The 12,765-nt window shown below is 47.3% G+C and overlaps 1 protein-coding gene across 1 annotated transcript; it reads left to right on the forward strand.

Moving 5' to 3' along the window:
• Positions 1-295: 295 nt before the first annotated feature.
• On the forward strand, positions 296-12,530 carry FGF16 (fibroblast growth factor 16). The gene is made up of 3 exons (XM_075054252.1): positions 296-729; positions 7,082-7,185; positions 11,510-12,530. The coding sequence occupies exons 1-3, from the start codon at positions 453-455 to the stop codon at positions 11,753-11,755; spliced, it is 627 nt and encodes a 208-aa protein (XP_074910353.1). The 5' UTR covers positions 296-452; the 3' UTR covers positions 11,756-12,530.
• The last annotated feature ends 235 nt before the right edge of the window (positions 12,531-12,765 follow it).

The following is a 12,765-nucleotide window of genomic DNA, read 5'->3' on the forward strand; positions in this document are numbered from 1 at the left end:
TGCCAAGAGCTGTTATGCCTCACTGCGATGTGTAGCTTTTTCCTGCCATTTTTTTCATAATAAAAGAGGGAGTGAAGCTGGCTTTTTTTTTTTTTTTTTTTGAAAGGAAAAAAAAAAAAAGCCAAACGGATCAGAGAAGAAGGGGGAAAAAAAAAAAAAAAAAAGAAAGCAATAGCCAAAGGGGATGCCAGTGAGGTGTGGCTTGCATTTAAATATCCAATATGTCAATGTAAGGGGAGTGTGTACGTATATAAAGTGCAGTTTGCATCCGACGGCGGGACACATCCAGCTATGGGAGGCGCGGGGAGCGCGGGGCCGGGCCGGGGCCGGCAGCGCGGGGCCGGGCGGCCGCAGCCCGCGCTCTGAGGGGCCGCCGCGCTCTGAGGGGCGGCCGCGCTCCGAGGGGCCGCTCCGCTCCTCCGCGCCGGGCCCGCCCGCGGGCCGCGGCCCCCATGGCCGAGGTGGGCGGCTTCCTGGGCGCCCTGGACCCCGACCTGCACGGCTTCCCCCCCGCGTTGGGCGGCGGGCTGCCCCTCGCCGACTCGCCCGGCTTCCTCAACGAGCGCCTGGGGCAGATCGAGGGGCGGTTGCAGCGGGGTTCCCCCACCGACTTCGCTCACCTCAAGGGCATCCTGCGGCGGCGGCAGCTCTACTGCCGCACCGGCTTCCACCTGGAGATCTTCCCCAACGGCACGGTGCAGGGCACCCGGCAGGACCACAGCCGCTTCGGTAAGGGGCGCTGGGGAGAGGGGTCGGGGGGGGCACCGGGGCCGCGGGTGCCCGGCCGGCCCCGGGAGCAGGTGCCCCGCGCCCAGAACGCATTACCCCGCTCATATCAATCATCCCGGGACGGATATGATTAGGCTTCTAAATAAATGCGCTCACTCCCCAGCAATGCGGGAGTTTTTATTTCCAATTTCCTACTCTCCCTGCGCGCAGCCCCTCTGCAGGTGCACAAAAACGTGCCTTGGCGGGGGGGGGGGGGGGGGGGGGCGAAAAAAAAGTCAATTAAAAAAAAATATATATAAAAAAGTGGGTGTGCGTGTGGGTGACCAGCTCTAGTTGTGCCTCTGAAGTTAGTGCGGTGAGGGAGGCAAAAGAAAGGAGAGAGCACGCTGGAAAAAGAAATTCCTAGCTTTTTTGGTAGGTTTGTTCTTTTCTGGTTTTTTTTCCTCCTTTTTTTTGGCCTCCGCGGATACTTGTGAGCTGATTTCTTTTACTTGCATGAATTTCATTACAAGAGCGTCTCCTCGAAGCGGGCAGGGATCGGTTGGCTGGATGGGTGTCAGAAGCTCGGTTTGGGGAGGTTGTGGGAATGGAAAGGGGAAGCTGAAGGGGGAAAACCGCTTAGGGGACCTCAGGAAGAAAGGAGAAGATGGAACAATAGGCAGAGCACCGTGGATTTACCTTGCCGCCTGGGATACAGCTGGAAGTCTGCAGCGCCTGTATCAGTGTCGCACAAGAGCAGGGATCTCTAATGAGACTATATGTAATCTTCAAAAAATGCATCCCAAGCCACAGGCGAAGAAGTACAGTAAGTTTGAGCACAGCTAAGAAAAATTCCCGCTACTTCAGCATCTAGTGCAGGTGTCTGTGTAAGCTATCAACAAGTCCCATGCCAGTGATCTCAGCTATGTTGTCAACAGGTTGCAAGAAGTGCTCGCAAGACTTTTTATAGTTTTCCAAGTGATTTAACTCCTCAGTGAAAGGAATTCTTTTTTTTGCCTTTGCTTGTTTGCAACCAGTCCTTTCTGATACTTCAGGAACGCTGCTGCTGCTGCTATTGTTAGCAGTGTAAGGCAGGTTTTTGGAACACTTGGGGAAGCTTATCTCCGTACCGCACTTTCCATAAACACCAGGTGTGTGCATAGCATGTCCCTGCCTAAATCAACAAGAAAGTCATAACCCGCGGGTCAGAGTCAGGTACTAATAGGCTCGTGGGGCAAGCGTTCTTTAATTACCTCCCGAAAGATGCACATCTTTGAACCTCTCATGCTGCAATACGTGATGGCTTTCCACGTTGAAAGAAACTGAAAGCAAACCCATCGCATCTGTTTGGTTTTAGTTCAATCTGCCACGTAGTGTTTCTATCAGATCTTTTTACTTATCTTTATACAAGTAAACAGCCAGTTTCAAATGGCAGCATTTGTCTCAGTTCTGTTCTTTAATAAAGACTGAGTAAAATAAGTGTATTTCCAAACAAACTTCGGAAAAATGTGTTAAACGGGCTAAAACTTTGCATGAATTTTGCACGCTTAAGCATAAGTCACACAGTGCATTCAATAAATTGAAACATTGGCATTCCCTAAGTGTTTTAGCAGTCAGCATCCAGCTACGTAAACTAGACCAGACTTCAGATATAAAATATTATAGTTCTCTGCTTCGGGGTTTTCCCAGAGGCAGTGTAAAATAAATAGTTATTTGTTGTAATTGCAAGACAAAGCCCCAAAGGATTAGACTGGAATCCTCGAGTTCAGATAAAGTTGGACTAAACCTCGCTTCAGCAGAGACTCAAAGCAATAACGTATTGGCACACAGTATTCACCATCTGCATTCAGTAGCCATGAATATTTAAATTCCAATGTTACTGGTATGGTTTGTATTAGGATGTCATGTATCAATGCATTCCTAAATTTTGCATGCAGCAGTCAGAAAGCAGTAACTTATTACAGAAATAGGCAGCCTGAGCAATTCTGGGGAACTACATACAGAGCTAGACGAGGGTTTCAGGGTAGCAGTTTAAAGCTGCCTTAAATCTAGGGGCATCTGGGGAAATACTTAGAAATCCAGTATGGTGGTTTGGTGGATCAAGCCCACATGGCTGGAAGGTGCTCCCTGATGTCATGAGCAGATAATTAATGTGCTCAGTGGATGGCTGCGACACTGCAGCAGAGGCACAGATCCAGCTGCAGATGGGATGTAGGGTAGAACTGGACTTTGCATCCCTATCTCTTAATATTGGAAGGGCTTCAGGAAAAGATGGACAGTATCTGCACCCTCCCATGCGCAGCCATCCCAAAAGCTACCAGATGTGCAAGACGTCTGAGTCTTCCAGAGAGAAAAATAAAGAGCCAAAGCCCTGGTGATGCTGAACAAAGTACCAAGGTCCTAATGGCGAGGGTTAAAGGGAGGGATTCTTTTGTACCACGGCATTCAGGGGATGTGACCGTAGGATGCAGGGGAGGTAGCAGCATCGTCTACCCACACTGCCTGAGCAATCACAGTTAACTATTCCCTTTCATCTGTTGAGGACTGGAGCGTTCCTAAATCACATCTGTCTTCTGGAACGTGATATTTTTTACTTGTAAAAATACAGATTCATGCAAGAACAATGGGGCGCACCTTATTTTTCCTAGAGGACACTTAACACAAAATTTGGTGAAGCCCTCCAGGATCGTTGGAAGAAAGCTCATTCTCACACTAGAAGAGTGCCCAAAGTTGCTCTCTGAACTGGCAGCTCCACCTAAGTCAACCCAGAAAGAATAAAGCATTTTCAAAGATGTATCTGTTCTCACTGTATCTGCTAAGAACCTTCCTGTACAAAGAAATAAAGGATGGTCAAAATCTGGAGGGGGTTTGGACTGACATTAGCACCCCTATGAGAATCCTTCTCAGGATGAAACCCAGATAAATTCGCCAGGAAAATCCCTGCCAGGAGGAATTGCTCCTATTCCACCTCATATCTGTTTTACAGCAGCATTAAACAAGTGACACCAACGGCGCTACTCTTAACTGCGAGGAGAGAAAAATGCCTTGAGTTTGTACTGCAGACTAATAAAGGCAGCAAATGAAGTTCTTCTTGGGTACAAACCTGCTAATGGATCTGTAACACAGTCTCCTAGAGAAGCTGATGAAACAAACCTCCAGAGAAAGTTTTGCTGTAGATTTTGATATTCAGACCATAGTGCACCTGTTGCTGAACAGTTGTTGAGGTTTTTAGCCGAAGCTTTAGGTTTGTAGCCATTAATACAACATCTGATGTTTCTGTACCCCTGCTCCTGAATATAGTCATGTAAGAAGAGACAGGTGCAAGGAGCTGAATTGTTCTTTGAGGGATGGTTTATAGTAAGGCGAGAGCGTGTGGGTCCTGCCATGGCAAAGCTCGGGAGATTATTCAGTGCTTTGGTGGTAAATGAATCCAGTCGGAGTCTTAATCAAATCTCTCCAAATATTATCTAGAAAGGCTCAAGGAACAAACAGAATGAATAATCAAAGCAAGAATAAAGAGGCGAGTCCTGGGGGAAAGAAAAAAGAGAAAGGAAAGGGAAAGAAAAAAAAAACAACAAAACCCCATGCTCTACCACAAAAGCACACCGCTACAATTGGAAGGAAAATTCTTGAGCTGGCCCCAGTGGCCACTCCCTGTGCTGCTGGAGATCATATGTACGAAGCTGCAATTTTGTCTAGCAATTGGAGTGAGTTAAGGACAGGATGGATATCCGCCCACATTTTTTCAGCCTTCACTCTGTCTCCTGACTTTTGTGGGTTTAAGTTACATTCTTAATGCTGTTTCAACATAGTCGTCTTCCGTGCACATCTCTAAGTGCCACTCAAAGATCAGAAAAGGGGAATATTGCACGGGACATTGTCGGAAGAGATTGTCATGGGCATACCTTGAAGAAAACCAGCAAGTATTTACCCAAGCTGCACCAGATGAATGTCTCACCCACCTGCTCAGAGAGGAAAGATGCTAACGCTGCTGCTGGGTTGCTCCTTACCAGGTCTTTGGAGACCTGGGTTCATGTGCCACATGCAGAGTGCGTTTGTGGGTATACTTAAGAAAACCTCTCAGTTTCCCTGCCTCAGACATCCCTCGGTTTCTAAATGGGACCAGCAGCGTTTTCCTGCTTCCCAGGGGTGACAGAAGAGAAATAAATAAAAATGCTGGTGCTGAGGACTGTGTTTGTACCTATAGGAAGGCTGATCTACTGCTGACCAGTTACCAACTATTTTTCACTTGAATGTCTACTTGTCTCCAGCCTGGGAAAGTCTCCCCTGTTTCTGGGTATCCCTGTATTCCTTTCCCCCTGTATTACTTTTTACACTCTCTCCGGTTGTTGTCAATCTTCCTTCACTCCCTCCTTTTCAAACAGCGGCTGTCATCGTTTCTGTCCTGCAGATGGGAAAACAGAAGCACACAGCAGTTCAGTAACTCCCTCCACGTGTCAGAACCGGTGGGTAGCGGAGGCAGAAGAGCACACCTCATCCTGCGCCTCTTCCCTTCCCGTTTGTGCTGCTTTTCAGATAAGAAACCACAATAACTACCAGGGTCCTGGTTTGCCTGCCTGGCTTGGGAAGGCTGCCTTTCCTGCCTGTGCTGCCTGCTCCTGGTGTCTCTGAAAGCAATATGTGTCTGCAGGCTGGGGTGCGTAGCTGGGCATATTTCAGCCTGGAAAATATCTGCACTGGTCCATAAAGCATGTTTTCTGTCATTTGCTTCCCTGTCTGTCCCAAGGAATTGCTGCTCCCAAGTCCATATTTCATCTCCCCTTGCCCCCAGCACCCGCTGGCTGCAGGGAGGGCTGGATTTGATGCACAAGCCCCAGAGCAGGCAGAGCAAAAGGAAGACAAAAAGTCTGATAGAAGGTAGGAAGACTAATGCTTGCACCCAGTTATAGCCACCAGCATCTGACTGATGAGTCTGCGTTGAGCGAAGGGGGACAGAGGTGTCCATCGCCATCTGGTCTGTCCTATATTTAGGCAGCGATGCAGTTACTGTCTGAGAGTTATCGCATCCGCGCCCGACCGAGCAGAAAACATATACCCCAAGCTGAGGGATGACCGGGAGCTGCGACTGCCGCTGAAGTCAGCTGGCTCAGGTGGCCGCTCGTCACGCGGTGATTTTAGACTCAAGGCATACTTTTAAGAGGAGCTCTGGGAGGTAACCTGATCAGAGCAGCAATTGCTCAGGACTGGACATTTTGGGAGCTATATTAAGAGACGTGGAGCCACGCTAAAGGTTAGAGCAACTTTGTCCTCCTGTCAATGGAGACGTCTTGTCCAGTCGTTAGATGGGATGGTGAAAACCCTCTTCCTTCCTCTGCTGCTACCTCCCAGCTAATTAATTCAGCACTGGACACAGGTGAAGACTCTAGCTAGGGAGCGTGTTATATCCAGAGTCTTAACACAGTCCCACTAATGCCTTCAGGAGGTTTTCCTGTGAAGTTTGAAGGTCTCCACCACTTGTGATGTTGGCATTGTTCAGACCAGTTAAAAACGCACCTGCTTGGCGGCTGTTTGTTTTTAAGTGCTTCACCAAGGGTTCTCCTATTACAGGTCTTTCCTCCATCAAAACAGCTGCCATCCCCCTTTTCGGCAGCGAGGGTGCAGCAGGCAGCGCAGCAGACCCCGCTAATTTCTTTGCCAGAGGAAATGAGCCTGCCCCTCGTTATTTAAAGTATCTGACACCATCGTCGTAGGCTGAAGCCCACGGGTAGAACGGTTGCTCTTGCAGGGCTGGGGATGGCATATATACCTGCGTATATTTGAAGTTGGATTTTATCCCTGCAGCTTGTATATATATTTGGGGGTGGCAAGTACCCCACTGGAGTGCCAGGATGAAGATGGCCCTCACAGACATCTCTTCTAGTGCTTTTCACTTATTTTTATTGAACTCATCACTTTAAAACATGTGGGACTATCATCTCAAACCAGAAGCCCCACGGTGACAAAAATCACTCTCCTTTTGGTGACGAATAAAACCCAGCATGGTAACAGCCTTCTGAAATTTCTAGTGGGCCAGGCACAAGTTTCTACAACTGTCTTCTTGATGATAATTAGAAAAAAAAAAACGAAACAAAACCAAAAACCAAACCAAGAAAACCTAGCAAACCTTTTCTCATTAGCAAAGGTAATTCCTCTTGGGCAAGTCAAATTTGCAATGCCGGGGAGAAGCCTAGAGTGGAAATCAGAAGATTGCACGCATATGGGACTACAGATTTAAGAACTGTGTCATTATAAATGAGGAAAATGGGGTCTGTAGGAAGCTCTGCAAAGGTTGGGAAAGGCTGGTTTGTGCTTGTCACTGGAGCCTGGTGTTGGTTTTATTCTCTGTGTGATTTGGATTTCTTTTCTGTTCTAGGGATTTTGGAGTTTATTAGCCTGGCAGTGGGGCTGGTGAGCATCCGTGGGGTGGACTCAGGACTCTACCTCGGCATGAATGAGAGAGGCGAGCTGTATGGGTCGGTAAGTTTAAGGTTTTGTGCTGATTACAACACTGTATAACATATGCAGCAATACAGGCTGCAGGACCTCGTCGGTGTCACGAGCTGTGTCTGTCACAGGCTGCCGAAGTCCTCAAGCTGCCACGTACCTCCATTCTACTACCTGTGATGCCACTGTTGTTATAACATAAATGATATGTATGAAATAGGGTTGCGGAGGGAGGATGCACCCGTGCGGTGAGAGCCCATGGTGGTGCCCAGCCCCTGGACACTGCTTGGGGCAGTGCCTGGGGAGCTGGGGGGGCCTATCGAGCTTTTGCCTTTCAGAAACGGTGTGGCAGCTGTCAGCTAAAGGCAGAAGGGAAATTTAGCATAAAACCAGGGGCTGCTGGTGTGTTTTCATTGCCTGAGTAAAACATCAATTTTATTCTCCACGTGATCAGGATCTGCACCTATCTGCAGATTTTACATTTATATTATAGCTCTTTAACTAACGGAAGCTGAAGTTGTGGTCTGAGTGTTGTTTTATTATAACATTCTCTACAACTCCTTTTAGGAGTTTAGGGGGGTTGCTTATAATTTTCTAGAAGTGCCCTTTACAGACTAAAATTTTCCACATTTTGCCAAAACCCAAGTGTAAACTCGTTAGTTTTTCGCTGCACGCAAACTCCTGAATTCCTATGAACTCTTCTTAACAATGCCTATAGCAGATTCTGCTTCATCCTTTGCTGCTGTAGGACAGAGAAAGCAGAAGATACCCCGTTTCCAGTCCAGGCTCAGGTTTCTAGTGGCAGCTTGTGAGTTTCTTGTTTGCTCCCTTGGTTTGGGCCATGCCCTTAGAGCTGTGGCTCGTGGGTTGCACTGCCGCAGCGGGGACCAGCTCAGGTCCACCTTGCTGCTTTTCTGATGAGCCAGCCCCAAAAAGAGAGCATATGTCAGGGTTTTTCTGGATGAAACACCTGCACACAGAGCAAACGCTTCTGCAAAGCTTGGCAGGGGCTGTGGGGAAAGGGTGCTGTGAAGAGCTTTGGCATCACAAGTAAAGTCTCCATCAACCTGAAGAGAGCTGAGCTCTCCTCTGCTTCTTTCTATTTAATTAAGTGTTAAGACTTGCAGTCAAAATGTCAGGCCTTAATAACTGGGCAGAGGTGCTTCCTACAGGTAAATTAAACTCAATTCCTAATTATTTAACTCAATATAAAACAGTAATTTCTAGTTAGCTAGAAGAATCACTTCCCTTTTGAAAAATTAATTGCATTCTAGAAAACCATTTTCAAGTTTCCTTATCTGTAGCTGCTGCACTTTGTTGGTGCTTTTTCTTCAGATGCCCCACTGCCTTTAATTCAACCCATCACCTGTGTGTGATTTTTTTAAATGCCTCTTTCTAGATCACAGCACTGCCCTATGTGAGGATACTGATTTTTAAGGATGGATCACAGTAAATTTAAAATGAAATAAAATAAACCAGTTTTAAATCAAAGCAGAAGGCACATACTTCTCTAACCAAATCAGATCACTCTCATAGTGTAGAAATTTAAACTCGTATACTCTGCATATAGAGAAGCCTTCAGAAAACCTTTGCTTAGCAAACAGTAACAGTAAACCATGAGTTTCCATCATCTTTTCTTCTGCCCTTCCCATCTGAGACTGCCACAGAGCCTTTCACTATTTAAGATGCAGTTACTGATGTTTATATGAGAAAATCAAATATGAGCATGCACTGATAACTGTTCTTTTTCCACATCATTTCTGTAGTAACATCTACCCTAAACAAAAGTTAAATGCAGAGACAGCAGTTAAATTACAAATGTGCAAGATAGATAAAAAGTAAAATTACCAGGATTCCATAAAACACAAAAAATCTTAAAGCGCACTTCAGAAAGCAGGGCTGGAGCCTACACCCGTGCAGGAGCACCTCTCTGTCAAACCCTGAGGCTGCTCAGCAGCTCCTGGAGTCGCAGCTTTTACTTGTGCCTGCTGAAGAGGATGACACAAGCCTGTATATTCCCTTCTGTGCTTTCAAACGCTGCAGCTCTGATTATGAGTCAACAGTTTCATGATGGGTTAATTAAATTCTAGGGCCTGTGTTCATGTTACGACACAGAAGCAAAAATAGGATAACATTTTACAACACTTCATCTGGAAACAGAATTGACCCGAAGACGTAATCATGGAAGTTTTCTCTCTGTCATTGCATCTTGTACACCAGACAATACACCGACCGGACACTGCAGGGACGCGAACCGTTGATCCAAACTGTGCAGAAGTCACGAGCCAGGTCCCCAAATAACTCTGGAGTTTTAAACCTGGGATACATGGGTTGTACAATGACGGCTTTTCGAAATCGAAAGCCACTACAGTATTCTTAATTAAAGGTCCATAAAAGAGCGCCTAACAACAGCATTAGCATTACAATGGTATTTTAGGAGATGACAGTACAGCACTATTTTTAAATTTTCAGCAAGTTTACTATTTCCCTCTGTGCCAATCTTGCCTGATTTGTGTGTTTATATAGCCAGAGCCAGCCATCCCCACAGCGACACATGGAGTCCCCTCAGGACCGACAGCTTTTCTGCCTGTCCCTGTTAAGCTTGTGCCAACGTTTCTGTTAAGCTTTCCATCCATTCCAGAAACACAACTAATACTTAGAGCAGCGAAAGTCGCAGGCAGCACCTTGCACACGGCATCAGGCTCAGTGGGGACATCCCAGGGCTTGGAAAGAAATAAATTGCACCTTGCAGAGTCACCCCAGACTCTCCAAACATTTTACACAAATGCTGTATCTCCAAACAGCCCAGTGAAGAGCAGGTAAACTGGGGCAAAGCAGCAGCGCACGAGTTCAGCTGGTCAGCAGTTTCCAACATATTCTGTGAGTAGGTGGCATCCTACGGGAAGAAAAAAAAAAAAAGTCTGTATTTATTGACGGATCTGGGAAGAGAAACCCCTGGTTCCCCAGGTCTCAGGTGGCAAGGGCTGTGGCATAGGCTTTTGGAGGGCTCACAACTCACCTCAGGGTTTATTTAATTAGCAGCAAAACATTCAAAACAGGTTCTGAGCGCAGGTGAGCTCCTGGATCGTATTACAAAACATCTACTGCAGGCAATAACATCTACTTAGCACTCTGTGTGCCACAGATAAGACACATTCCCTACCCGAATAGTTTGCAGTGTAGGTACAGCGTTTGTAATACTATAGCATCCTACATTTGCAGGCTGCCTTTCATCTGAAAGGACTCCCACGTGTCCCCCCCGGCAATCCCGCTCGCCGTGGAATGGGACGGGACGGCGGGTCCCTCTGCGACGCAGCACGATGGCGCTGGCAAAGCCACCCACGTCCTCGTGGGGCAGGGGGACATCCCCGCTCCTCGCTGCGGCTGGGCACGTCCCGCTAGCTGTCACGGGGGAGACGGGAGGGAGAGGGAAGGAGCAACAGGCACGAACCAAAAAACCATCATCGAACAGCCGCTGCCGACAGCCCCCAGCTGTAAGGGTTGGAGGGAAAGGCTGGTCGCAGCCACGGTGACACCGGTGCCATCCGTCCCCCCCTGGCCCGTCGCAGGATGCGCTGGCCGTGGGCTGGCACACGCTCATCACATCACCTATCGCCGCCGTAAATCTTCCCGGGGTTAGACATCCCTGGAGCGCTGCTCCCCGTCCAGACCTCCCCGGGTCTTGTTATGGCCTCACATCACAGCTATCTGGCGCTTCAGAAGATGAAAGGCCTGAGGAATGCTTTCATTCGCGTTGCACTGTATACTCTTATGTGCCTTGAACTTTCAAAGCGGTGCTCGCTCTTGTTTAAACCCTTCAGATGCGCTGCCCGCTTCTTCTCCCCGGGTTGCCTCTCGCCTAAGAGAGCGTTTTTGGGGTGTCTGCGGTACCTGTGGATGGGGGGAGACGTGGTCGTGGGTGGGCAGCCCTCTGCACAGGACACGGTCCTGCCTGGTGGCACGGCCACCCCGGAAAGCTCCAAACTCACACCCTGATCACGGAGACCTGGCTGCCAGATTTAGAGTTTTGCTATGGCCCCGTTCTATTTTTTTTTTTACGGGGCATCTTTGCAAAATGCACACCCACCTTTTCCTCCTCTTTTTGTCTCCTTACTCCTCCAACTTCAGAGGTCTTTGGGTCCTGGCTTGAACGGCTTGTGCCATTTCCAGCTCTCACCCAGGGGAAACGTCCCCAGCGGCGCAGTCCCCGTCCTCAGGGGAGCTAGGAGAAGGTAGCTGGGAAAATTCTAGGAAAATAAAGTGAAGGAAGGAGGAAAAGACTTTTTTTTTTTTTTTTTTTGTTAAATTTTTGACACAAATGTCTTTTTTTTCCCCTCCTGCCTCTGCCCCAACGCAGAAGAAGCTCACACGGGAGTGCGTTTTCCGAGAGCAGTTTGAAGAGAATTGGTACAACACGTACGCCTCGACCCTCTACAAGCATCCCGACTCGGAGAGGCATTACTACGTGGCTCTGAACAAGGACGGCTCCCCCCGAGAGGGGTACAGGACTAAGAGACATCAGAAATTCACTCATTTTTTACCCAGGCCTGTGGACCCTGCCAAAATACCTGCGATGTACAGAGACCTCTTCCACTACAGGTGATGTTTCCTGCAGCTGCCCCGTCAGTGTACATACTAGGGCTCCCAAGCTTTTTCCCAGAGCACTATATTAATAGTCATTCCATCATTCCTGTAAGCATAGATGATGTAGGAAAGCACTTACATTGAATTCAGACACTGCTGTTCCTCCTTGTTTCAAGTGTATATCGAACCTGGGTTATTTATGGGGGTGGGGGTAGGGAAAGGGAGGGAACCCTACATATAATCTTTCGTTTTCATTCACTTTCTTTACCCGGTTGCTACAAGAGAGGTCGAATATTCAATGTTATGGTTGCTTAAAGGAACAAGCAGGTGAGCAAACCTGATCACCAGGGGGGGAAAAAACCAAAACTAAAAACGAAGAGAAGGAAAGAAAACAAAAGACCACGGAACTGCTGCAGATGCTGCTGCTAAGCTCGGGATGGTTACCTGCTAAGAAAAAGCCTTTCGAATGGTACCGTGCTTAAGCAGCCCGGGAGTTTGCTACATGGATGATGCTACATGGACTGGTCCTGATGCGTGGGGTTTTTCCTGCTGTTGGGGTGGGAATGGGGTGAGGAACATTATTCAGATGTAAGCATGGATACTGTGCATAAGGACAAAACTATTTATAAAATGTATATTATATTTATTTTATATATTTATTTATTTCAAAATAATTTTATTTTTAATGAGAGATGCTATGACCGGATTTTCATCAGGAAGAATAAGGTCCTACTGAAACAGGAAAAAAAATGAGTTTTAAGAGCTTATCGGCAATAAAATTGTCTTTATATTGTAGATTTCTTGCTAGCCCTTTTTTTTGGCACTCTTTAAGAATTAACCCAGTATTTCCCCATCTGCATGAATATTAAGAGCACCTCTGAAAAGGCTTCATATGGTAAAGATACATGACCTAACTCCCCAAACTCTTGTACAAAGATGACATCAAATTATACCTGGAACAGACCTCGGAAGCCTGACCCTACTGAAATGACTGGCCAGGTGTCTAACGAACTGTAATTTCCAAGAACT

Source organism: Buteo buteo, chromosome 22 (genome assembly GCF_964188355.1).
Source record: "Buteo buteo chromosome 22, bButBut1.hap1.1, whole genome shotgun sequence".
NCBI lineage: Eukaryota > Metazoa > Chordata > Aves > Accipitriformes > Accipitridae > Buteo > Buteo buteo.

What these genes read in the sequence shown, in the direction of transcription:
- FGF16 (XM_075054252.1), top strand. Translation starts at nt 453, where the DNA reads ATGGCCGAGGTGGGCGGCTTCCTGGGCGCCCTGGACCCCGACCTGCAC. An exon ending in GCAGGACCACAGCCGCTTCG is followed by an intron (nt 730 to 7,081) that starts GTAAGGGGCGCT and finishes TTTCTGTTCTAG; the next exon opens with GGATTTTGGAGTTTATTAGC. An exon ending in GAGGCGAGCTGTATGGGTCG is followed by an intron (nt 7,186 to 11,509) that starts GTAAGTTTAAGG and finishes GCCCCAACGCAG; the next exon opens with AAGAAGCTCACACGGGAGTG.